At 29.9% G+C, this 26,277-nt stretch overlaps 1 protein-coding gene across 4 annotated transcripts in view; it reads left to right on the forward strand.

Moving 5' to 3' along the window:
* AP-1sigma (AP-1 complex subunit sigma-2) overlaps window positions 1-26,277 on the forward strand; it is a 111,696-nt gene that overhangs the window by 84,283 nt on the left and 1,136 nt on the right. Inside the window, exon 5 of one of the 4 annotated variants that reach the window (XR_012757017.1) lies at window positions 22,841-23,028. The exons of 2 other annotated variants lie outside the window; for them this stretch is intronic. Coding sequence is in view for 1 of the 2 variants with exons in the window: in XM_075370722.1 (XP_075226837.1) it covers window positions 22,349-22,396 (48 nt within the window). In the remaining variant the exon portion in view is untranslated. Of the gene's footprint in view, window positions 1-22,348; window positions 22,445-22,840; window positions 23,029-26,277 lie in introns of all 4 variants that reach the window. One more of the 4 variants, XM_075370722.1, reaches the window with a different exon arrangement.

Here is a 26,277-nt window from a genome sequence, read left to right on the forward strand (position 1 = left end):
CAGGAGTCTACTTAGGGCCTTGACTATCGTCCCTGCTTTCTCCGCTGTTTCCTTGACGTGCACGGCAAACGTATACCGATGGTTTAACCAGATTCCTAAATGCTTTACAGATCGTACTTCGGAAACCAACGTGTCTCCAACCTTAATTTGCAGCGGAGGTAGGGGGCGTCTGCCGGTCCTTCATCAAATGATGTTTTGTCTGAAGATATAGAAAGTCCTTTACTCTGTAGCGAACACTGTACTCGCCCAGTAGCCTAGTTGGCGATTGCAACTACCTCGTTTCCGTCTTTCGCCTAAACTACGAGTGCAAGATCATCTGCAACGGCTACTGGCATGACTTCCGCCGGGTATTGTAATCGAAGTAACCATCAAACACTAGGTTTCACAATGTTGGGCTAATAACCGATCCTTGTGGCACCACACACGTAACTGGGAATCTGAGTTGGGTATCCGTGCAGTTGTACGTCAGATGTCTATCCTCAAAATACCGTTGAATAAGTCTCCATATTCCATTGTCGATCCGCTTCTCCCGCAGGGCCTCAAACACGGCTCCCCCTCGTACCGTGTTGAAAGCATTTCTGATATAAAGTAAAACAACAACTGGGATACGTCTAGTACGCCAGGTACCAGCTGCCGCCTCTGTAACTAGACAATACACACAATAGAACGTTCTACACATCATCCAAACTTGTCGTGTGGTATGAAAAATGCAAGCGTAGATGTTTCTTGTTCAATACCTCTTACGGCTCTCAATATAATTTCTAGAGATGCGCCTTCCCCGGCCTCGAAGCCAAAGAAAACAGTAAAGCGCCGTGAGGACAGTTTAGTCATATCTCACCCAAGAAACCTGGAACCATCTTCCATGACGTCTCCAGCAGTGACACCGCAATACATCCCCCGACCCCCACCTGACTTAATTGAAGCTAGATCAACAAATCAGCACACATCTGTCTCCACAGCCAAGCTTTCTGTGATGTGTTCCACTCGTGCCATCACACTGCTCGGCCAGTTTCTGCTCACTGCCTCAATTAACTTGTCTGTAAGAGTCTGGGACAGGTTATTCTTCAAATCATGATCCCTCAGTGGTGTTTGAGTAGCAGCTTCCATAATGGAAGGGGTTTTCCCCTTCCCCGTTGGGGGTGTTTTCAGCAGATCCATTCAGGTCACCTTCTCCAGTTTCTTCATCAAAGATAATACCAGTTCAAGAGTGTCTTTGATCTCCCATTTTGTAGTCAGGCATGTTTTCACTAATCCATTCAAACTCTCCACTCCAAAAAATAGTTCTAAGAGAGTAGGCAAGATTGTAGGGCCCTCTAATGCTGGGACTTCTTGCCTTGTGGTGTTGTGTGGTCTCGATCAGCTCCCTGGTTAAATGAGCTCCGGACTCCCTGTCAGACTCTAAGGAACCTCCTCCGATCGCCCGTTACTTCCGTTTGGGACCTGTCAACGGTGGAGAGCATGATGTAGGATGTTTATTACTCTGTTTGATTTCTTCTACAAAAATCATTCTCCATTTCGACTTCACTAGGGGCAGGGGCGTTCCTAAAACGTCATCCTCGGAGGAGTAGACTGACGTCGAGTGGCTATGTAATGTACTGGCCATCTCAGATTATAATTGACCCCTCATGGTTCTTTCCCATTCCATCTGCCGGCCTCCGCCTGCATTGGTCTCCTCCATCACTGATGTTGATGTATGACCTCTCAGCAGTGCGGGAAAGCAAGTGTCTTGCACCTCAGTCCCTCTCCTGGGTTCCAAAGACAAGGGTGGGTATTCTCAATCATATGTCCCTTCTTCCCTACTTTCTCCCGAGGAGGCATACATACCACACGTTTCAACAATCACTCCCCATGTGGTGTTCCATAAAGTATCGCAGGAAGCTTCTGTAGTTCTTCCTGACAAAATGGCAGATCTCTCTCGTGAGTGTGATGAAAGGTTCTGTGGGTTACCTGACAATGACATATATAAGTAAATTTAATTAAATCCAGTTAAAATCCAATTCAAATTAAAAATCACACACACAAGAAACAGTGGCACAAAAATTATGCAGAAAAATTGTCTTAAGAAAAAATGTAAACAAATATATAAACAAAGTTTACACAACCTCAAGGCTCATTGGTTGGAATCAGACTTCATCTCCTTTTTTTTAATTTAAATATGTTGACTTATTCATAATTATTAACCTCTGATTGTAAAAAAATAATTACGATAAATAACAATTCAGTAATAACAATAAAAAAAAATATATATATATATAAAAAATTATCAGAAGTTATTAATGAAATATAATTTTATGTACATTCCATTTTTTAAAAAAAAAATATGTATATGTAATTTAACAGGCATACAAGGAAGTCATGTTGTGTCCACATTAGATTTTTTTTATTTCATGTTTGACTACACTAGAATATTATCTTTGATTGTTATGATATCATTTTTTAAAGAGTCTGTTAGTTTTGGTTATACAGTTATTATTATTAGTTATACAGATAATAATATTATTATTATTATTATTGGTTAATACAGATATTATTGGATTGCTCATATTTTTTTCTTAAATACATCACACGCTCTATATTATTAATCATTGTTGCTATTTGTTTTTTAGTATCTTATAATAAGATTATTAAGTTTACACGTCATGTTATACTATTCTCCATTAAATATCTTTAATAAGGTTTTTGTTATTTTTTTTATTTTAGATATATTAAATATTTTTTGCCGTATGTACAAAAAGTGAATATGGCTATTCATTTTCAAATTTTACTTATCAAAATGAACAAAGCAAGGTTCTATGAAAACATTATGAGTTCTCCATTGTTTTTCTTCTGTCCTACATTTAGTATTTAAAAAAAAAAATTATATTAAAATTGGATTGAGGAATTGTAATATATGTTGCATCAACTTTCTATAAGTATTACTTGTTCACAAATTTGAAAATTCCAGTAGGGTTAATTTTTTTAATCTTTTATGTCTTGGTAATTGGTATTTTTCTCAAAATGCATTTTATTATCTAAATTTTAACCTTTTATTGTAAAAAAAAATACTCATTGTTTTAGAAAAGCAATCTACAAACAGACTCATTGCAGAAAATTGAAGACATAATTTTCACCCAAAATTTCATCTCTACCATTGTTAAATTAATTAATTTTAATAAGCTTGAATTTTCTCTTACTTTTGACATTAAATCATGGCTACTTAAACTTACTGTAAATAACTAACTTGTGAAATACTGTTTACATTCTAAAATGGCAGCCTTTTTATTTATTTAAAAATAACTAAAATTAAAATCCAAATTATTTATAACACAGTTTTCTGCCATTTTACAGTATTCACTTTAATAATGATTGAGTGAAGATTATTTATCATTATAGGAGAACATATGAAATATATTAAACAGGATTTAATCAATTCTAGGTAATTACTGTAAATGGCAGCTTGATTAAAATTTGAATAGAATTTAAAATCTTCAACACTAAATACATCTAAATAATTGCATATCAGTTTTACTTTCAATTTCCTTTGAGCAAATGTTCTGAATGATGTCCTACATTGGTGGGAATACATTATAATAGCTGATGATTAAACTGTTGCCTCACTCTTTTCAAATATCCCTGGTATAGCTATGTTATGTCGAAAAACTTGTACAATTTCCTTTGAGTGTTCAGTGCTAAATTGAGGGGGTTCAATTCAGCACTGAACACTATTGCATTGTGAACCAAACTTTTTAGGAGTCACAAGGGTAAAAATTCATTGATTTTAAAAAATCACATGATCAAGCGATCATGCGAAGCTTTGGTCCAATCCACCTTTCAAACAAAAAGTAATCATTTAAGAACTGTTGGACATTGTTACTGACATGTGAGGGGTTATTATCATGTATGAGAATCACATATCGTGGAAAAATTTCATCCAAATTATTTGGTTGAAGATTGTAATAATTCTTCCTGTTGAATAGTGCTGGGAGGAAATATGGACCGGTGAGTGAATCACTGATGGTACAAGCCCTAGCATTTACTGAAAATTATTGATGAAACCTTGACCAGATAATGATATGAGGGCTTTCTTGTGCATAATGATGGTTGTTCAGAAACTTGATGATTAAATTTCAGTTGAATCCAGCTTCATCAGCAGACATTTTGCGGTGATAGGTTGCAGTATAATTGTCAATTTTGTAAAAATATCCATCTGGCAGATGATCATAATTATTAATCATCTGGATTCTTTGTACTTGATACAGTTGCTGGCTTTGCAGAATTCTCCTAAAATTGTGCAGTCAACTTGTTCGTTTAATACAATTCTTGTAAATACCTTTCAGATTTTTCTCAGTATGTTCGAATATTTGTTCTTCCAACTCTAATTTTCTTGTGCTTGCAGTTTTTGTCAGTCATGAGCTTTAGGAGAAAAGTTTCTCTTAATCTGTCATACAGATTACAAAAAACTTTTCACTTGACAAACAGCAATTAGGAAATGTTCTGCAAACAGGCAGAGAACTTCAGCTTGATTGCCGTTTGCCAGTACGTATGTAAAATCCATGTCAGCATTTTAATATGAGAATTAACTTCCATTTTAAAAAGTAAAACACAAGTAAAGAAAAATATCAAAGCAACTTAACTAATTATCTATTTTTAGAAATTGGAAAAAATGATAACATTAAAAATAAGAAAAAAAGTAGAATAAAAATAACTTACTCCCATACTAATACTACTACCATATGGTATTTAATATGTCAAATGGTATTGAGAATACAACTGTGTCACTGTTGTTTCTAAATTTAATTTAATTTATATTTTAAATAATTAAACTATGTATAAATAATAAATAGAAATTAATTAAAAATGTTTGAAAATTATATTTTCAATTTTCTGCAATAACCTGTTGTTTATAGACTGACTTTCAATAATAATAATAATAATAATAATAATAATAATAATAATAATATGAAATGCTTAATTAATAAAAACAGTTTAACTAATAAAACATATTTTGATAATAATAAATAATGAAAATGAAATACTAGATTTTAAATAACATGAACGAAGAGTATACTGCCATATTTTAAGCATTTGAATTGTTAAAAAAATTTTTATCTCTTTAAAAAAATGAAAAGGAATTGAAGCTGAAGTAAAGTATGAAAGCACATTCTTCTTGAAGAAAGGTAAGTATAAATAATTGCTTACGTGAAATGTTCATCAAGTTTAATAAATTAGATTAGAAAGCAGTGGTTTGTAGAATTAAAATATGCAAAAGAAAATATGTGTGATTTTATGAAACATATTGCAATTTTTAATAACAATTGCCTTCTATCTAATTTATTAATAAAATATGATGAATTTCATATGTGTGATGAGTGTGTGTGTGTGTGTGTGTGTGTGTGTGTGTGTGTGTGTGTGTGTGTGTACACATAAGACTATTAAAGTGACTACTGAAGTTAATTCATACCATAGTACTGTTGTGGCTAATGACTGTAGCAATTGATGATTCTAGAAATTAATTCTTAGGAAAAACAGAAAGATGCCTCCAAACTTATAACCAATGGTATCAATTTGTGTAAAGTAAAACATAGGTTTGATTCTGGACATGGCTTGAGATTTTTTTATCTGTCAGGTAATTTATTTTGTCTTCATCATTGAAATAAGTGTATGCATGTTCTGATTGGTTTTTTATTTCTTATTTATTGTAGAAATTTTATACCTGCTAAATATTACTGTGCATTTATGAAACAAAATCAACTCAACATGTAATTTTTATCACTGGTAGCTGACACACACTAATTCTTCATTAATTATTAAACAAGTGTATGATTAGTTAAATATATTTAATTTAGCTAAAACATGCATATATACTGGTTGGCGCAGAGAAACAGGAAACTTTAAATAATTAGAAAAATTAAGTAAATTTTATTTGATGCTGAAAATATGTTCTGCAAGAATTGAAATTTCAATGTACATTACTTTTTAAAAATTACTTCACTTAAGTGATGTCCATTTTTGTGTACTCATTCAGTAAATTGATTCTGAAAATTTTGCATAGCCCATGTAATATGTTCTCTGGGATGTTGGTGATTTCCTCTTCAACCCATATTTTGAGCTGGTCAAGCTTTCTTGGTCTTGTCTGGTACACATTGCTCTTCAGATGACTCCATAAAAAGAAGTCATGAACTGAAAGGTCTGGAGACCGGGGCGGCCAAGCGATGTTATTGGTCCTTGAAATTATGTGCGATCCCCAAACAAACATCTCACTGCTACCATAGACTGTTAGGCAGTGTGTGAAGTGGCTCTGCTCTATTGAAAGCAGGTTTGCTGAAGGTCAAGGTTTAGAAGAGAATAGTCTAGGAGCGAAAAATGTCTTTAGCATGTCGGCATAACTTTGATAAGTCACAGTGACTGCAGAACCTCTTAATCTTCAAAGAAGTAAGGACCTATCACCCCACGACACGAAACGGCACACCATACAGTGATTTTAGCTTGGTGTAATGGACACTGGTGAAGCTGAGCAGGGTTAGTTTGTGCCCAATAATGGAAGTTCTGCTTATTCACATATCCACTTACATGAAAATGGTTTTCATCTGACACCCAAAGATTTTCAATAAAGTTAGCATTCTCATTTATCTTAGAGAACAGTTTTCACAAAACTGCAGACGCTATACGTAATTGTTAGGTTTCAGTTCTTGGGACTATTTGATTCTTGTAAAGATGAAATTTCAGGTTATGAAGTATTCTTTACACACTCTGACATCTGAGCTCCAATAATAGGCAATTCTACACCAAATAAAAAGGATTTGTTACCTTACAGCTTTCACGGCGTCACATTAATGTTTTCTGGTATTCATACAGACAATACATGCTCACTACATTTTTTATTTTCAAAGCCGACCATTCTCTTCAAAGTTACAAACCCAAGTTTTGATTGTGTGTGAAGAAGGAACTTGACCGCAGGGCAGAATCTCATAGTCTCACTGAAACACTCTTTGTGCAACTGTAAAATGCCCACCATGTCTGTAAAATGCCCTTAGGACAGTTGCTTGCTCTACACCATTTCACTGCTCCATCACAACTAAATGACTGTTACTGCTCTACAGTTTAATGTCTTTCTGCAACTTATGGTACACCTATAGAGCTGCTAACATCAAATTCAAAATGTCCTGTTTCTCTATGGCACCTGTATAATACATATGTGCCATATTTTTATTATATATATAATTAAGATATGGCATGCATAATAATAAATGTATTAATCACATTTATTGTAGATTTACATAGTTTAAATGTAACTTGTTAACTTATTTTTATCAAGTCATAAAAATTGGAAAAAGATTTTGGTACAACTTCAGGTGTACCAAATGTACATTTGAAATTGTTTAGGTACTATTACAAATGTTGTAATAGCAACATTTTTTAATGTAGTTTGTATCCTTTGAAAATATATGTAATCTTCAAAGCATTTTTCTGAAAGTTAATTTTCAGAGATTAGTTTGAACGTGCCAAAATAGACAATTAGCAGCGAAATAAAATTAACTTGATATTCTATCAAGAGTTGTCTTCATTCAAGTGAAGAATGAGTAAATTGGATAGGTTAATTACATTATCCCTAATTTTTAGTTAGATATGTATTCATTTTTTGTTTGAATTAAAATATAAGTATAAAGGTGTTTAATTAGACTTGTTTAATTTATGTCCATGTAGTGTCTTTTATTACATTGTAATATATCTCTTTGAAGAAACATCGGTTTAAAAACTTTTAAGATTTAGCAAATTTTTGTAGATCTGTATAAAAACACCATGTTAAACAACTGTTTGTAAAGAATCTTTATATTTCATAGAGAGGAAAAAAGTAAAACTAATGAGAGGTGCTACTAATAACCACATTATTTTAATAGTAAAGTTTACTTGCAATATCATTTATTTACTTGCAATATCATTCTCCAGATTATTAAGATTGTTAATTACCCTAATTATTTTTATAATTTTTTTCATGTAGTGCTTTACTTGCTAAATTAAATACAGTAAAAAACCAAATGCTGGCATTAATATATATGACTTCTGAGGGATTTTTTTTTTTCATAGTAATTGTTTCCATTTAAAATGCTAATATTTTTTTTAATTTAATAATTTTTATTATGTAAAATAGGACCCTGTTGAATTGCAAAGCATGGGCTCAGTCCATTTCTAATCAGAAAATTAGTAAGTAAATAAATAAAAAGTAATTATCATTGGTGGTACACCAATATATAATACGAAAGGTAAAGTTGATAGATGGGTGGAATATATTGAAGAGTTATACATACGGAGGAAATGAATTAGAAAATGGTGTTATAGAGAAAGAAGAGGAAGTTGAGGAGGATGAAATAGGAGAAACAATACTGAGATCTGAATTTAAGAGAGGATTAAAAGATTTAAATGGCAGAAAGGCTCCTGGAATAGACGGAATACCTGTAGAATTACTGCGCAGTGCAGGTGAGGAAGCGATTGATAGATTATACAAACTGGTGTGTAATATTTATGAAAAAGGGGAATTTCCGTCAGACTTCAAAAAAAGTGTTATAGTCATGACACCAAAGAAAGCACGGGCAGATAAATGTGAAGAATACAGAACAATTAGTTTAACTAGTCATGCATCAAAAATCTTAACTAGAATTCTATACAGAAGAATTGAGAGGAGAGTGGAAGAAGTGTTAGGAGAAGACCAATTTGGTTTCAGGAAAAGTATAGGGACAAGGGAAGCAATTTTAGGCCTCAGATTAATAGTAGAAGGAAGATTAAAGAAAAACAAACCAACATACTTGGCGTTTATAGACCTAGAAAAGGCTTTCGATAACGTAGACTGGAATAAAATGTTCAGCATTTTAAAAAAAATTAGGGTTCAAATACAGAGATAGAAGAACAATTGCTAACATGTACAGGAACCAAACAGCAACAGTAATAATTGATGAACATAAGAAAGAAGCCGTAATAAGAAAGGGAGTCCGACAAAAATGTTCCCTATCTCCGTTACTTATTAATCTTTACATGGAACTAGTAGTTAATGATGTTAAAGAACAATTTAGATTCGGAGTAACAGTACAAGTCATGTTTCCTGTGGTTTCAAAAACAGCTAATTAAAGTAAAAAAATAAAAATTGAAGTAAATTATTTTAATAATGAATCCATAAATAAGTTCTACAGTCCTATTTCAAGATTTAAGTTTTTCTTTGTAGGATTATATAGACAACATAAATTTAACACCATGCTTAGATTTTACAAAATACATAAAAATTTAATTAAATCAGCTTCAAAAAATGCACTATAAGTAAAAAACTATTTTTTTAAATTTTTCTTTAAATTTTTACTTTTTTGAAGTTAGGCTAAATTAAAAACAATGGGGAGGACTGGAAAAAATTAAAACAATAGTGTAAAATTAAAGTAATTAGGAAAATTAATGAGAATAAAAGAATTATCAGAATAATTATAATAGGAAGCCAAATTGACTCAGATGTATTATGAAGGAGGTGATTAAAACATTGCTACAAGATGGAGAGAAGGGAGGACAGAAAAGAGGAAAAATTATAAATGATTTTTTTAAAAAAATAGAAGCTTTCAGGAACATAGAAGTGTAATTATAAAAATATTATTTAAATATAAGAGAATGAGGATGGATATGTTGCAGAGATGTGACTCAGGGCAGATAACTGTGCTAATCTTGACCAGTACTAATCTTTAATTTGACAGACCTCAAAAGTCAAAATTCAAAGAATTGAAAAAACTATTGTTGTTACTTGTGCAAGCAACTTTTTTTTTTATTTACTCTTTTTAAGAGAAAAAAGTATAATACATTTTAGATCGCCGTATGTTAAGCTTGTAACTTTAAATGATTTAAACTAGACATAATTTCTTTCAAATAAAACTTTGAAGTTTTATTTGAATTAGTGGTTGAGCTTTTTCTCTAGTGATATTCTCTCTCTCATGACTATTATTGCCAAAGGAAGTGACAGCTAATATAAGTCCAGGTTGCATAGGTTATTATTGTTTTCAGTAATTGATTATACTGTTCTGCATTTATCGCTGATTAATCTTGTATACATCGGATATCTAAGCGATTAAGGTATGGAATAAATATGAATTAGAGTAACTAAGTAGAACAACTGTTACTTTAGAGTTTAAAGCTTATTTTGTCCAGTTTATAGGAAAAAACATTTTGTTTACTGGAAGAGAATAATTGAATGATGGACATATTCATTAATAGTACAAAGGATACTCTGTGATGGGCTTTGTTTGGACCAGAAGGTAGAAAATCTTATTTAGAAAAGATTTATAATATGTATTCAAGGACTGTGAAATAACTGTTGTGGTAAGCTTTAAAAATAGGCAGATCGTTAGATATTTATTTAATAGTTATAAAAAAATGGAGTGTGGTACAAGATTTATGATACAAAATAACATTTAGGAGAAAACAAGATGCCTTTTTTTCAAAAATTACATTGAGATTACATAGACAAATTGATTTTTAAACAAAATTTTTCTTATGATATAATCTTATGTATAAGCTGAAAATCATTGGTCCACGGCCATGCTTGCTATATTGGTTGATGGGAGAAAACTAATTGTCTTGTACAATTCTTAAAAAGAAAACAATACTAAAAGGAATAAATTTCCATCTATTGCATACATAGTCTTTCAAGAAAATGGCTAGATGAATGACAAGCTCACATCAACTGATTGAATTAAAAAGGTAAGAGACATGCTTGAAGGCTAACATTGTTTATTTCTTCTTGTTCTTGACAGTTTCTGCTGACATCTGATGTAAATTTTTTAAAGACTGAGTTAGGTAAAAACTATTGAAGTTGAACCTCATAGCCTTGATTCCAGGAGATTCAACCTCAATACTAATGCTTCTTGACATGACATTCAACAAGTCATTTAAAGAAAATATCCAAAATATTTATGTTGAGTAGTTGTCTAAAGGAGAGCATAGTTTACACATACCATAAAAATTTAATGGTTTTAGTAATATACCTGTGGCTCTTCCAGTTTTAAAATCAGATAGTAGTAGTAGTAGTAGTAGTAGTAGTAGTAGTAGTAGTTACTTTAAGACTTAAAAATAAGTTTTAAAAATACATGTATCTCAAGTGCCTTGGATAGAACCAAGTGTGATATCTATTGACTGTCAGAAAAAATAATTTGAAGTGGAAGCTGAAACAGAATATGATCTTCTGATAACAACAGTGGTGTTTGTTGAGGTAAGTCAGGTTCCATTATTAATACTTATACAGTAAAAACACAAGTATAAGGAATGAAGTCAATTTGAGACTTCTGGTTATTTAAAGAATACACTTGCCCTGCTGTGGAATAGATTAAAATAATTTTATTATAATAATAGTTATTCTTTATATGAAATCGGAGCTTATAATTTTAAATAAAAATCGTTCTCTATTTACTTTTATCATAGTGATTACATGCACAAACATTTTTTCGAAAAGCAGATTTTTTTTTACATAATATGTATTGTTAATTTTGTACTGAACCTTCAAATTAGTATGTAAAATTAATTTCTAAATTTTGAATTTTTAAAATCAAATGTAAAGTAAAGCGTCTATATCCTGAGTAATAGATACACAATTACTTTTTAGTGCATGTTTAATGGTGGCTTTATTGTTGTTTAAAAGTGTATTTTATTTTTTTATTTTCTTTTTTAAATAACATAAAAGTATATTAAGAAAGTACTCTGCCCTTAAGAAAAAAACAGTTCACAAGAAATGCAAAAGGTGAGAAACCTATACCTTGATATAAATAAGAAAAAAAATTATGATATTAGTAAGTGTGAGCTGATGTTCCTCCTGAGAGTGTGGGGATGTGTATTATTTATTTACATAAAGTTCTTCTGCTGGCTTTGTTAGTCTTGAATAAAATTATTTTGAATCACAGAATATCAGGCTTTATTTAAAATTATGCTATAAAAATCTAAATCATGAACATTCTATCATGCCAAATGATGATGATGATGACAAACAAGTATCATTAATTTCCTTGTAGACTGTTGTAATTTGTTATAGAATCTTCCTCTGTAAAATAAAAAAAAAATCATTAAAATTGGTGAATTTAATAAAAGAATAAAACCTGGTAATGCATGTATAAAAAAAAATAAAACATTTTTTTGTCTTCAGTCATTTTACTGGTTTAATGCAGCTCTCCAAGATTCCCTATCTAGTGTCAGTTGTTTCATTTCGGTATACATGCTACATCCCTAACAATCTGGTTTACATATTCCAAATGTTGCCTTCCTGCACAACTATTCCAGGATGCCTTAATATGTAGTCTATAAGTCTGTCTCTTCTTTTAACTGTATTTTTCCAAATTCATCTTTCTTCATCAATTTGCCACAACACCTCTTCATTTGTCACTTTATCCACCCATCTGATTTTTAACATTCTCCTATAGCACCACATTTCAAAAGCTTGTACTCTGTTCTTTTCAGGTACTCCAATCATCCAAGTTTCACTTCCATATAAAGCTATGCTCCGAACATATACTTTCAAAAATGTTTTCCAGACATTTAAATTAATTTTTGATGTAAGTAAATTATATTTTGGACTGAAATCTCATTTTGCTCCTGCTGTTCGGCATTTTATGTCGCTCCTGCATTATCCATCTTTAGTAATTCTACTTCTCAAATAACAAAATTCTTCTATCTCCATAATCTTTTCTCTTCTTATTTCTATATTACATCTACATAATTTCTACTACATTTCATTACTTTCATTTTGTTGTTGTTTAATTTCATGTGGTAGTTTTTGCATAGGACTTCATCCATGCCATTCATTGTTTCTTCTAAATCTTTTTTACTCTCAGCTAGAATTACTATATCATTAGCAAATCATAGCATCTTTATTTTTTCATCTTGTATTGTTACTCTGGATCTAAATTGTTTTTTAACATAATTAACTGCTAGTTCTATGTAAAGATTAAGAAGTAATGGAGGTAGGGAACAACCTTGTCAGACTCCCTTTATTATTACGGCTTCTTTCTTATATTCTTTGATTATTACTGCAATTTGGTTCCTGTAAATGTTAGCAATTGTTCTTCTATCTCTTCTTGAACCGTAAATTTTTTAAAATGCCGAACATTGTATTCCAGTCTGTGTTATCCAATGCCTTTTCTAAGTCTGTAAATGCTATGTATGTTGATTTGTTTTTCTTAAATATTCTTTCTACTATTAATCTGAGCCCTAAAATTGCTTCCCTTGTCCCTATACTTTTCCTGAAACCAAATTGGTTTTCTCCAAACACTTCTTCCACTCTCATCTCAATGCTTCTGTACAGAATTTTAGTTAAGATCTTTGATGTATAAGTAGTTAAGCTAATTGTTCTGTATTCTTCACATTTATCTGCTCATGCTTTTTTTGGTATCATGACAATAACATTCTTTTTGAAGTCTGACGGAACTTTCCCCTTTTTGTAAATATTACTCACCAGTTTGTGTAATCCATCTGTCGTTTCCTCACCTGCACTGTGCAGTAATTCTGCAGGTATCCCGTCTGTCCCAGGAGCCTTTCTGCCATTCAAATCTTTTAATGTTCTATTAAATTCAGATCTCAGTATTATATCTTTCTTTTCATCTTCTTTGACTTCCTGTTCTTCCTGTATAACACCAGTTTCTAATTAATTTTCTCCATTTAACTCTTCAATATATTCCACCCACCCATCAACCTTTTCTTTTGTATTATAAATCAGTGTACCATCTTTATTTAACACATTATTAGATTTTAATTTATGTACCTCGAAATTCTCCTTAACTTTACTGTATGCTCCGTGTATTTTAGCACTGATCATTTCTCTTTCCACTTCTGAACACTTCTCTTTAATCTACTCTTCTTTCATTAATTTGCACTTCCTTTTTGTAGTATTTCATAATTGTCGATAGTTCCTTTTACCTTCTTCATCACTAGCATTCTTATACTTTCTATGATCATCCATCAGCTACAATATATCCTCTGATATTCTACCGATTCATCTGACAGAATTATGGTCGCTATCAATGCCTACTCAAGGATATGGTTTGCAGTCAAGGAGTTGATTTCTAAATCTTTTTTTATAATCTATCTAATACCTTGCAGTATCACCAGGCTTTTCCACGTGTATATTCTTTTATTGTGATTTTTAAATCGGGTGGCAATTACTAAATTATACTTCATGCAAAACTCTATAAGTCGACCCCCTCTTTCATTCCTTTTGTCCAGCCCGTATTCACCCACTGTATTTCCTTCCTTGCCTTTTCCAATGCTTGCATTCCAATCTCCAACTATTATTAAATTTTCATTTCCTTTTATGTGTTTAATTGCTTCTTCAATTTATTCTTATCCACACTCTACCTTATCATCATCATCATGGGCACTTGTAGGCATGTAGACGTTAACAATTGTTGTTGGCTTAGGTTTTGATTTTATCCTTACTGCAATGATTCTATTGCTAAGCTCTTTGCAATACTCTACTGTCTTCCTTATCTTATTGTTCATTACAAAACCTAATCCTGCCTGCCCTTTATTTGACATTGAATTAATTATTCTAAAATCAACCAAAAGTTGTTTTCTTCTTCCCACCCAACCTCGCTAATTCCTACTATATCTAAATTTAATCTACCCATTTCCCTCTTTAAATTTTCTAACCTACCAACCATTTTTAGACTTCTAAAATTCCACGCTGTGACTCAAAGAGTGTTAGTTTTTAATTTTCTGATGACCCTTTCCTTAGTAGTCCCACCTAGAGATCTGAACAGGAGACTAGTTTACCTTCGGAATATTTTACAAAGGAAGGCGCCTCCATGTTTGTTACATGAAAATGCAGAGAACTACATTTTTTGGAAAAAAAACAGCCATAGTTTTCCGTTACTTTCAGCTGTGCAGTACTCAGAAGATTGAGTAATGTTGACATGGCTGTTTAAGTCCTCCTGACCTACGCCCTTAACAATTACTGAAAGAGCTGCTGCCCTCTTTCAGGAATCAGATACCTCTATGATGCGGTTCCACCTTCAGTCCAATTACTCTGCATCACTGAGCACTCAACCCCCCTCACCATCGGCAAGGTCTCATGATTCATAGAGGAAGAAATAAAACAAAAAAAATTGAAAAAATGAACTGAATTTATAACTTACTCTTAAAATTAATAATAAAATACACTTTTTAAACGGATGTATCATCTGGTTAAGAATATATACATATTTCAGTAACTTTACCTTGTGACTAATTAAAAAAAAGTACATTTTATTCTTAGACATGCTCTTCATAAAAAATAAATGTGGAAGTACCTGGGGAGGACTTGCTGTTTGTATCGTTACAACCTAGCTATTATTTAAACTGTGATGCCATATTTCTATAGTACTGAACAGTAAAACATGCAGTCATTCTGAATACTTTTTCAAATTCATTGAATAAATGCTGCAAGTTGAACCATAGGGTTCAATTTATTTATTAGTTTCATTGAAATCGTCTAATTCATTTTTTCAATATTCATGAGTTCATTGTTCACATTATTTTTTTCCTGGTGTACGTTTTATATATTATGGGCTATATTTTCTGTACCCAATGTTTTATATGGTTTATTCTAGTTAATAGTGGTTTAAAAAAGGAAAATAAGAAAAATGTAGATTCTTATAAATCAAAGTCAGTAAATTAGGTCTACAGGAGGTAGTACATTATTAAACTTTTCAAGAGTGTAGTAGCACTTAATTATCTGTATTTTTAATTCTTTAATTTATATATATGTTGGATTCTGGCCATCTTACATTATGTGTACTGCATTGCATATAAAATTTTGGCAATTTTAGTGAAATCCTTTTTTTTTTGTTAAATATTATGACATATTACTTTAGTGATATCAATATTTATGCTACTGTTCTTAAATCACTACCTAAATACAATATCACTATGAATTGTATATCACTCACCACTGTAATTATTGTTATGTTCAAACAATGTTCTCACTTGTATAAAAACTGACTTTTCTCTGACAGTGTAATATTTTTATATGCAGCAGTACCCTTTCAGTGTTTGAGACATTTCAGAAACTTAACCTGTCAATAAAAATATTTTACTATATTGCAATTATTCTTTTCTTTAAGCTGATTAATTTACCTTCATGCAGCAGAACTTGGTATTTTCATATAGATGGTTATTTTGTCGGAGCTCACTATAATGACTTGTAAAGTGAGTCACAGGTTCTGGTATAATGAATGTTGGTCATCTGTGTTAGGCCAGTGAAGCCACATTGAAACTGGCATTCCTTTGTGATTGAAACTCTGTACCTGTTAAAAAATTATTGGTCATTGCCAGAAAAACAGTAAATGCAGTATGTCCTAAACAAAGTGTGTTGAACCTGTTGATTAAACCTGTAATTGTTTATTAATAATGTAAATTAATATAGATATATTATTAAAATTTGGGTAATTGAAGCTCTGTTGCATATAAATCTCAATTCTACACAATGATTTCTATTTGGGGATGTTTAAAATGTGACTGTTTTTAGCATCCTAACTAATAAACAAAATGTTTTTGTGGACAAATGCTCTGTCATGATTCATTTTCCGTCTGTCAGTTATTATTTTTTTTTTTAATAAAATTTTATTCCTTAAAAAACATTTGAAGATATTTTAATGTATATGTAATCAATACTAATTTCCTTCATTTCATTTCCTTCTCTAATTACAGAGAGATCATTATTATAAGAGATTTCTTTCTCTAATTGAATTAAAAATAAGTAAATTAATAATTTCTGATATTGTAATTATCAAAGAAAAGAAGCAATGACTTGGTTTGATTTTTGCGATCCGTTTTAACAGCTACAGCCATATTTCAGATGTTTATCAACAGAGTTGAACAAACGAAGGTTCATTTTGTATACAATGAAAGGCTTAAAACTTTATCTAATAAAGCACAATTTGATGAAACTGATATTTAGAGACCTATTATTGTCTAAAAAGTTTTAATTGCGGCCATTTTTAAATTTTCAAACTTGTTCTTTCTGTAAATTTTGTTGGATACAATACACCAATTTTCATTAAAATATCTCTTGTCTGGTTCTTAAGATGCACATATTTGTTGTCCACATGAACTAATTTTTTATTTAGATTCCTGAATCACTCCCTTAAGATCGGCCAACACCTCTGGAACACTCTGTATCTGCTCCTGAACTACCAGTATGGCTAATGGTTATTAGTTTTAATGTGGTAGAGGTTTATTAATTAGGTAGTACATTATTAACTGAGTAATGCATCAAATTGTAGGTGGTAATGTGCTAAGAATAAGAAAGGAAGTTTTGGTTATCCCCTGTTCTGTGGTCTAATATACAGTTTAATGTTAAGATTTTACACGATTAATGATGGCATAGAAAAGATTAAACAAGCATTTTATAAGCTGATAGCAATTAATAATTTACAATTTTTTTTATGAAGTTTTTAATATTAACAGGATGTTTTTTTAGATAAAATTAATATTCAGTCATTTCATTAAATTATTTAACATAGTCATCATAATCTTTTATTATTTAATTTATTGTTTAATAATTAAATTTTATTATTAATATTAAGAAAGGAGGTACATAAATGAGGTTTCAGTGAAAGTATTTAGAAGTTTGCCTAAAAAGATGCTCCAAAAAATATCCAAGCTTGCTCTCATTGCATTTGTTCTTAAAATTAATATTTCTTATAATGCAGGAAAAATCAGAACATAAAATTTTCATAACTTGTTAATGATTTATGTATTGATTAATTACTAAGCTTTAGGAAAAAACAATCATGAAATTTTTGTAGATAATTATGTTTTATTTGTTGTATTGATGTAATTTTGTAATTATATTAGTCTGTAATTATTGAGAAAAAAGTTAATGATTTTCATACTCAGAACATTTTCTCTAAATGTTAGTACACTATTTTAATGGATAAATGATTGCAATCAGTGATCTGTTTAATTAAATTTTAGCTATTTAATTTTAATAAAATGGCACATAACTCAAATCTTGAATTTTGCCTTACATTCATTCCCTATCTTTGTTGGACTCAATATTTAATGTTATTTATTTTTTCTTCTGTTAGACAAAGGTAGCTATGCAGTAATGAATAATGTATTGCTTTTTTTTAAATTCTTGTTTACTTCATTTTTTGGTGATATAGCTGTTTATTATTTTTTGTTGAAGCTTAGTTTACATTTTCTTTCAATTTGATATTAAATTAGTATTTACCTATATTAAACTGTTTTGCTTAGTGAAAAAGCAATAATTAAGATCAAAGAATAACAAAAATATAATTTAACTTTGTTTCATACAGAGCAACTAAGCTCTGTAAGTAACTCCAACTAAATTTTAACACTGAGTATTAAGTGTAAGTGTATTGTCTACTTAATGATGCTGTGTATTTATTTTTGTCTTTATTTCTTTGATTATGTCTTGAGATTTACTCAGCATTCATTTTCTAATGCAATATAGAGGTTTAGTTAGAGAAATTTTCATTTTAAAGTTTCAGCTGAATAATGCCTGGTCAGTTTATCTTCATAAATTGATAGAATCATGATTATATTTTATTTATTAGATAAAATTTCAAAATATTATTTTACTATACACACAATTGTTTTTGTATTTAAAATTTCTTTGGTTTTCCTTTTGATTTTTTATTTAGGTTTAATATTTATGCAAAAAGAAGTTACAGTGGCTGAATAAAACTCTTAAGTGTATTCAAGAAATAATTTGTATTGTTTGTCTTATAATTTTGTTTTTAATATTCTATTTTTATTAGCGCATCTATTAAAAAATATCTTTAGTAATATTTGACACTTAAATGTGTGACTAGTTCTATTTCATGGGTTATTGTCAGCCTTAAGTAATTTATTTATGTACTTATTCTGCAAGCATATGGCTGATTATAGAGGTAACATCTTTTATAATCATGAGGCTGAAAGATGAAAAAGTGCCAGAATCTTGGTGGGAATAATTTGAATGACAACTTAGTCCTGTTCAAGGATCAGAGGATGAAAGAACAGAAGGACTGCCTCTAATAAGAATAAACTGGGTTGATGGTTTACCACTTTGCCAACAGTGTATGGCCAACGGTCAATGACAACTACACTGTTGTCAGCCAGTTTGCTGACAACTACACCACTGAGCAGCTATTTATAAACAAATTCCTTAGTTTATTCTGTGTACGATTTTACACTTTGATCCAAGGCAAGGTGGTAAATCATCGATCCAATTTACCTTGTTAGAGGTAATCCTTCTGTTCTTTAATCCCCTGTTCCGTAGACAAATGCTTTGGAAAATTTCTCTGAGCCTTTGCACTAGTACTATCTGTGACGCTATGTCAGCAGAGTGGCTGCTTCATCATTCAGGTTTAGTGGGAGGTCACTCTGTATTTGGATGCTTGGGAGACCTTTGTCTCCTATACAGGTTGCACATTACTAGCAGCCTAGAAGCCTATAAAGTAAAACCTGGACTCCTACTTTCCTTACAATCTAATTTTAAGTTATGTAATGCAATTTAAAAAGAGTGTTTCTGTTTCTGTAGTAGTTTAAAGTTTATCATTCTAAAAATGCAGAAGCCATATGAAAAGCAATGCTCCTACAGAGTAATCAAGAAAATCCTCTTCTGAAAAATATATATTATTTCAGGCATTTGGTTTGATCCATCTGATACTTTTACTTCAGTCCTCACAATTATTTAAGATGTAGGTTTTTGTATCTAGTTTTAAAGAAGTTAGTAAGAGTTTTTTCTCATCATCTTTATATCACACTTTTGACGTTATGATTGTGTATGATATATTTATCTAGATTTATTTGTGAGTGGATAAATGGTAGAAGGCGGTGGTGAGTTCAGACTGTGAGGAGTTGTAAAGACCATATCGTTTAAATTGTAAAGTACCTTAACTCTAGCCATATTCCTGTGATTTGCTGTATAACTTACTCAGCTGTTTGATTTACCGCCCGACACACTTTAATAAAGACAATTCATGAAATTTGAGAATCTCACTCGATCCAGAATTATTTTATTTATTCTGCAATAACGATTTCTGTCACTGAAAGGTGTCAACATCATAAAAATCATGTCAGGTGCATGAGAAATCCTTTGTGTGTCTAATAATAAACAGTTTACATGAATTAGTTTTATTATTTTATTTGGACTCAGCCTAAATGACTTCCATCTTTTTATCTACCCAGAAAATTTCTTGGCATCATAGGAAAAGTGTTATAGAAAGAAACTGTTTGAAGCTGGGCCGGTTGTGTAGCAAAAACATATACCCTACGCTAACGGGTGTGTTTTTATGTCTTTGTATTAGCTCATCAGTAACTGATGAGATCAGCACAGACCTCATTTTATGTTCAATACTTAACGTAAGTTACTCTGTCCACACTCTACCTCTAAATTGGTGGATTTGCAACAGTATTACTTTGTTTCTAAACTGAATTTATAGAGTACCCCATAGTTCATGTACATTTTAGTATTGCATATGATTTTAATTTCTGGTTTTATATTTGTGTTTATTTTTTTGATAATGTATTTGTTTTCTTAAAAAACTGTTGAAAAATTATATCACACATTAGATAATATATAAAGTATATATGTTTAGTGCAAGGAATTATAGTGTGGCTCACATTAGTATTAGTACAATAGTTGCCTAATTCCTGACATGAGTTGTAGAATTTATATATTTCAGTACATCTTGGTTCTTAGTATATCTATGTTCTCTCTTGCTATATTAGTACAAAGAAATAGATAAAAATTACCTTAATAAGAGAAAAATTTCACCACCTTTTATTGCTTTTTGTTATTGAAAAATGATATTAAATACTTTTTTTAAGAATGGATCTCCATTTGGATACTTATTCCAGAAACGAGGTTGGTGCGGGTAATAAGTCCAAAATGTTTTTTTTTTTTAAATGAGTAAAATAATTTTGGTTTTATTGTTAAATAAAATATTACATTTTGAAGTTTTTAAAATTATATTTAATTTTTTGTTTCTGTATGATCAAAATTGACTTAGCTAGAATGATAGTTACAAATGTAATATTACATTATACTACCATTTTAATGACATTATATTGCATTATTCTTTTTTTAAGTTTGTTTGAAAACGCTAGATCTTGTTTAAAATGTGGTACATGTAAAGTCAGAAGCTGAATAAAATAAGAATATATTTGACTTCATTATGATCTGTATAAAAATTGAATGGAAACAATATAGGCATGATGTACACAAAACAAGTGACTTACATAAGCAAATTGCTCAGAAAGTAAACCATTTATAAAAATAGTTTTAAAATGAAGAATGTTTACATGTGGTAGAGCAGACATTTGATTTCATCAACTTTTTTGTGTACAAAAGTCTGAATGAATATTCTATTGGATTTCAAAAAAATCTCCTCACCATCACCATGCAGCAGTATAAAAAATCTGTAATTCTTTTGACTATTAGTTTGTGGTTTACAACTCTGATTTTAATTACATTTGTAAAAAAATGAATTTTCATATTGCAAAAAATTAATAAACATTATTTACAATTTTAATGAAGATCTATTTCTAGTTTTTTTAATAAAATCAGTAGTTTACAAATTTTCAGTTAAAAAGTGAAAATGTCGTTTTTTTCAAATTTACCCTTTCATACTAAAAAAAAAAATATTGGATTACTGGAATCGGTTACTAGATCATGGATATCGGTGTTCTGTGGTGGTTGTGTTTCTATTAACCACATATCTCAGGAATGGTCTACCTGAGACTGTACAAGACCACTTCATTTACATTCATACTTATCCTCTGAAGTAATACCTTATGGTGGTTCTGGAGGCTAAACAAAAAAAGAAAGGTAAGTAATGGGACGTTTTAAAAAAGTTGTTAGTTTCTTTTTTGGAATAAATATAAAATGTAACTTTTTGTAAAACCCTTGTCTATGTACAAATCCCTGTCAAATTATGAAAATGCATGTAAAAATAAAAAAAGGGTGAAAATTTACTGAGTTAACAAATTTTCTCTGTCAGTTTTTTTATTATACCAATGAAAAAACTAAAACATGAAAGATTACCTGCATGAACTTCATTTCAAGAGTGAGTATACTGGAATATTCATTTCTTACTCAAAAAATAAGGTCTAGAAAAGGTACTAATGTTTTAATAACTGTCCTTTTTTAAATGCTTATTTTTATTATATTGTATAAGGTATTAAAAATTATTGTTTCATAGTAAAATTATTCATAGCTTCTGTCAATTCATGATTGTAACAGATTTTTTTTTTTTTTAATCACTGTTTTAAGTGTAACAACATAATAGTTAGTAATAATCCACAAAGCTCCAGAGAGATTCGATACAATTTGCTCATGTAAACTAAACAATTTTATTTGTATTCTGTGTAGTTGTCAAAGGATAAGGTGTTTCTGGAAACTTCTATGTATAGTTGCTGAACTGATAGATACAATTGAAGATTGAAAATATAACCATTAACATTCTAGGCAAGAAGTTTTGCACAGTTTCATTAGTATGCATGGAATTCATGAGCTTCAAAATGAAACTCATGTTATTGCAGTTAAAATTTCTCTTTAAATTTTAGAAATGCCTGTAATTTTTTATTAAAAGAAAGCATTGAATAAGAGAAATTATGCCTATTGCATAATGTATAACAGTAAAATTGTTGTTGGATGTGTACATTTTTTGTAATAATCAAGCTGAGTACAAGTATTCATCTGCCTTCTGTGCATGTCTTTTGGTGGTCAGTTATATTCTTGATAATTTAACAATATACTTAACTTTACAAGTTTCAAAGCTTGAGACACTAGTGTAATAATAGATTTTGCATGTTAAATTTGTGGATGTTTATTTATCTTTTCGTTTCTTTTTATTGCATGCAGACAGGACCAAGTTCAAGCTGGGATTTGTAATTCATTGTAGCCAAGTTCACATACACATATATAAACACACATAGAAATACAAAACTTATTCACTCACACATACTTTGCACTTTTTTATTTTTTTCACTTACAGTTGCACACATTCTTTAATTTAATTTGGTAATATCACTTCACTAAACTAACTGATGGTGAGTAGAATTAGTAATATATGTGTGAATTACCAATGTTTTTTATTTTTTATTATTGGTTGATTGAATATCATTTCTTATTTATGAAATTCACTTATTACAGAAAATTTGAATTATTAAAATATCAGAGAAACATTAATTAGGAATAAATTTGTGGCGTAAAGGGATGAACTTTCTTGTGGCTTCTATTTAAAGTTATTTTTGTAATATTAATGAGAGCTATTAGTGTTAAAATGGAACTACCCTGACCTAGATTTGAGTTGTCTGTCTCACACAAGGGAAGGAATTACTAACACTCAGTACCACTCAACAAATTTTGGCATGTAAAAAAATTGAAGAAGTACCTTAACTAAGACTAATAGCATGCCATATTCCATATATATATATATATTGAAATAAATAAATTATAATAGAATGTAATTTATAAATTTAAAGATTTAATAACTGTGAATTTTAGCCATTATATTTATTTTAATGAATATATATGAGGCAGTTTTATTATAAAATAAAACTAAGTTTTTTAACTTATTATTTACATTTTTAATATTTATGTGTTAGTGGATAGAAAATATTGTAACCAGTTATATTATCTGATTACGCAGTAATATACACATATTGCAATTTTGAAAACTGAAGAGTAATTAGATATGAGCAGGTGATGATCTGGAGTTTTAAAAGATTTGCTTTTATAAAAAATGTTGAGACATTCTAAATTGCTAAGATCACTAAAATGATTTCAAAGCATTGTTTTATTTTCAGCTAACTATAAACTTAGGTGAACGTAAACTACTGAAAATGTTACCTGTTAAGGATTATCTAATAAAAAAAATTTGAAGAAGTTAAAAAAGAACTAATGTTTTCTACAGATGTTGGCTTCCACATGTATTAATAACATAAAATTGTGAACCTGACCCAAATTATGTTACACTAGCAGCATGTGGGCTAGTCAGGCTTTGTATTTGTAGAAAACTGAATTTTTGTTTTTATTTAATTTTTATATATTGTTTTGGTTTACTTTTATGAAAGCACAATTTTAAATAAATTTTAGTGGTTAGAACAAATTGGAATGTCTACAAATTTAATAAACAAGTAAAAGTTTTATTGTTATCTATCATATGATTTATGAACTTTGTATTTTAAATCAGTCAAGCGTGTAAAGAAGGTATAAATATTTCTCAAACCTGTTGTTTAAGTTTGTCTAATTGTCTACAAATAATTGCTTTGTTAATTAAGTAAATAGGACATTTAGATGGCATATATTGCTTTATGTAAATACATTTTTGGATTTATTATTAATATACTTACTAGGCTCATTACCATTGATACTAATTTCAACTTTAAGCAGATTTTATTTAACCTAAATTCTTAATCCTTTGTTAAATTTTTGTATTCATCGATACACTTCAGAGCCAACCTAAATCATTCCAATTAAGACGTATTTTATGACGTATTTACGGATTTTAAGACGTATTCCAATGTATTTTAATAAGATTATAGAAATTAATTTTTTTAACAATGTGTAACTATTAACTTCATTGTCATATTCAGGACTTATGTCAAAGTTTCCATTTTGTTAATCATAATTATAAAACAATTATCAAAGTAAAGTTTGAGTCATAATTGTAAGTTTCTAAGAAAACCTATACATTTCAGAAAATGTTAATAATTAAAAAAATTGATTACTTTATCAAGATGCTTAAATTACGGTATTTTTAGTTTATTTTTTGCTATTATATGATTTAATTCGCTTAATATGCTTAATCTTACATGTAGTTATTCACTTAAACTTTAATAATCCTTTTATTGTTTGAAAAATGCTTAAACAGGATGTTTAACATAGAATGTACTGGATGAAAGGCAAAAATGGAATATCTTCTCATGGAAGCAGTCTTACAAGATTAATACAAGAGATTGATTTCCATTGTGTGTTGGCTATCATTCCAGACTTTTACTTATTTAATCTATAAAATATTATTTAAAGTTATTTCTAGTATTTAATATCCTCACATAAATGTTTTGTGCATACACATGTGCACACAAGTATGCAAAGACATAATGGAAACGCTTGACATGTTTTGATTACATGCATGACTAAGAAAATATAGTGGTACTTCACATAGCACATTTATTACATTAGACTGCATGTGTTAGTACTTTGTAGACTCATTGAGTGTATTGTGTGCATAAATTAAGTTGGGATATTTTAAGTCTATAAAAGTTTTGTTATTTCCTCATATTGCATTCTTTTTCGTGTACAAGTAGGGTTACCATTTCAATATTGTCATAGTGAAAGAGATCATATTAATACAAAATTTTCACTTTCTGCAGAATTTTTACAGAAACTTTTTTAATTAGATGTTTTCTGCAATTACAAAGATAATATTTTTAAACTTTGGAAAGTTTTGTCTTTTAGTGGGTACTATTTAAAGAAAGTCTCAGAAGTCAGAGAGGGAATAATGCTTAATAAAAAATATCTGCCTGAAATTTGACTGTGTGTGAATATTGTATGGTATATGAGCCATACAAATCATTTTTATTGAAATAAATATTTTGAATATTATTTACTTCATTTATCTCTTTTTTCCTTTTTTTATATAAAAATTTAATATTATTTCGATATCATTTACTGTGTGCTACTTTGTAATGGAATATTTTTGAATCTACCAGTTTTAATAATTTTTCTGTACCTTTATTATTTTTATATAATTCATTGAATTTTAGCTTATTTTTTATTCACTGCAAGATTTTCTGAATTACTAGATGTGAAAGATAATTCCCTAAAGTACGGTTCTTCTGGGAGACTCTGCCAAGACAGATCGATTGATTTTTCCTAGGCATACTTAAAAACTTATGTCATTAAAATTCTACTTACTGCTGTATTTATTTATGTTAATTATTTAGTTAGAAGTTGAATAGACTGAATAAACTGAACAGTTAGTTCTGACACAATTTATTTTAAATGTCAGCAGTCTTAAAGAACCATTCATACTAAACTTTGTTAATTTGTACGAGAACTTATGATTTTCCTTTTATTTTAATTGGCATCAGCTGATAATCTTAACAATATAAACACTTACTTTTTTATAATTTACATTATATAAATAATTTACATTATATAAATTGGGTTGTAAGAGACGGAGTTGTAATGAAAAATGTATTGTTATTCTTAATATTGTTTTAACTTCACTATTTGTTTTAACTTCACTATATACGTTGTGTTTATTCATTTTCTTTTTTAATGGCCATTAG

The sequence above is a fragment of the Lycorma delicatula genome, chromosome 1 (assembly GCF_047948215.1).
Source record: "Lycorma delicatula isolate Av1 chromosome 1, ASM4794821v1, whole genome shotgun sequence".
NCBI classification, from domain to species: Eukaryota; Metazoa; Arthropoda; class Insecta; order Hemiptera; family Fulgoridae; genus Lycorma; species Lycorma delicatula.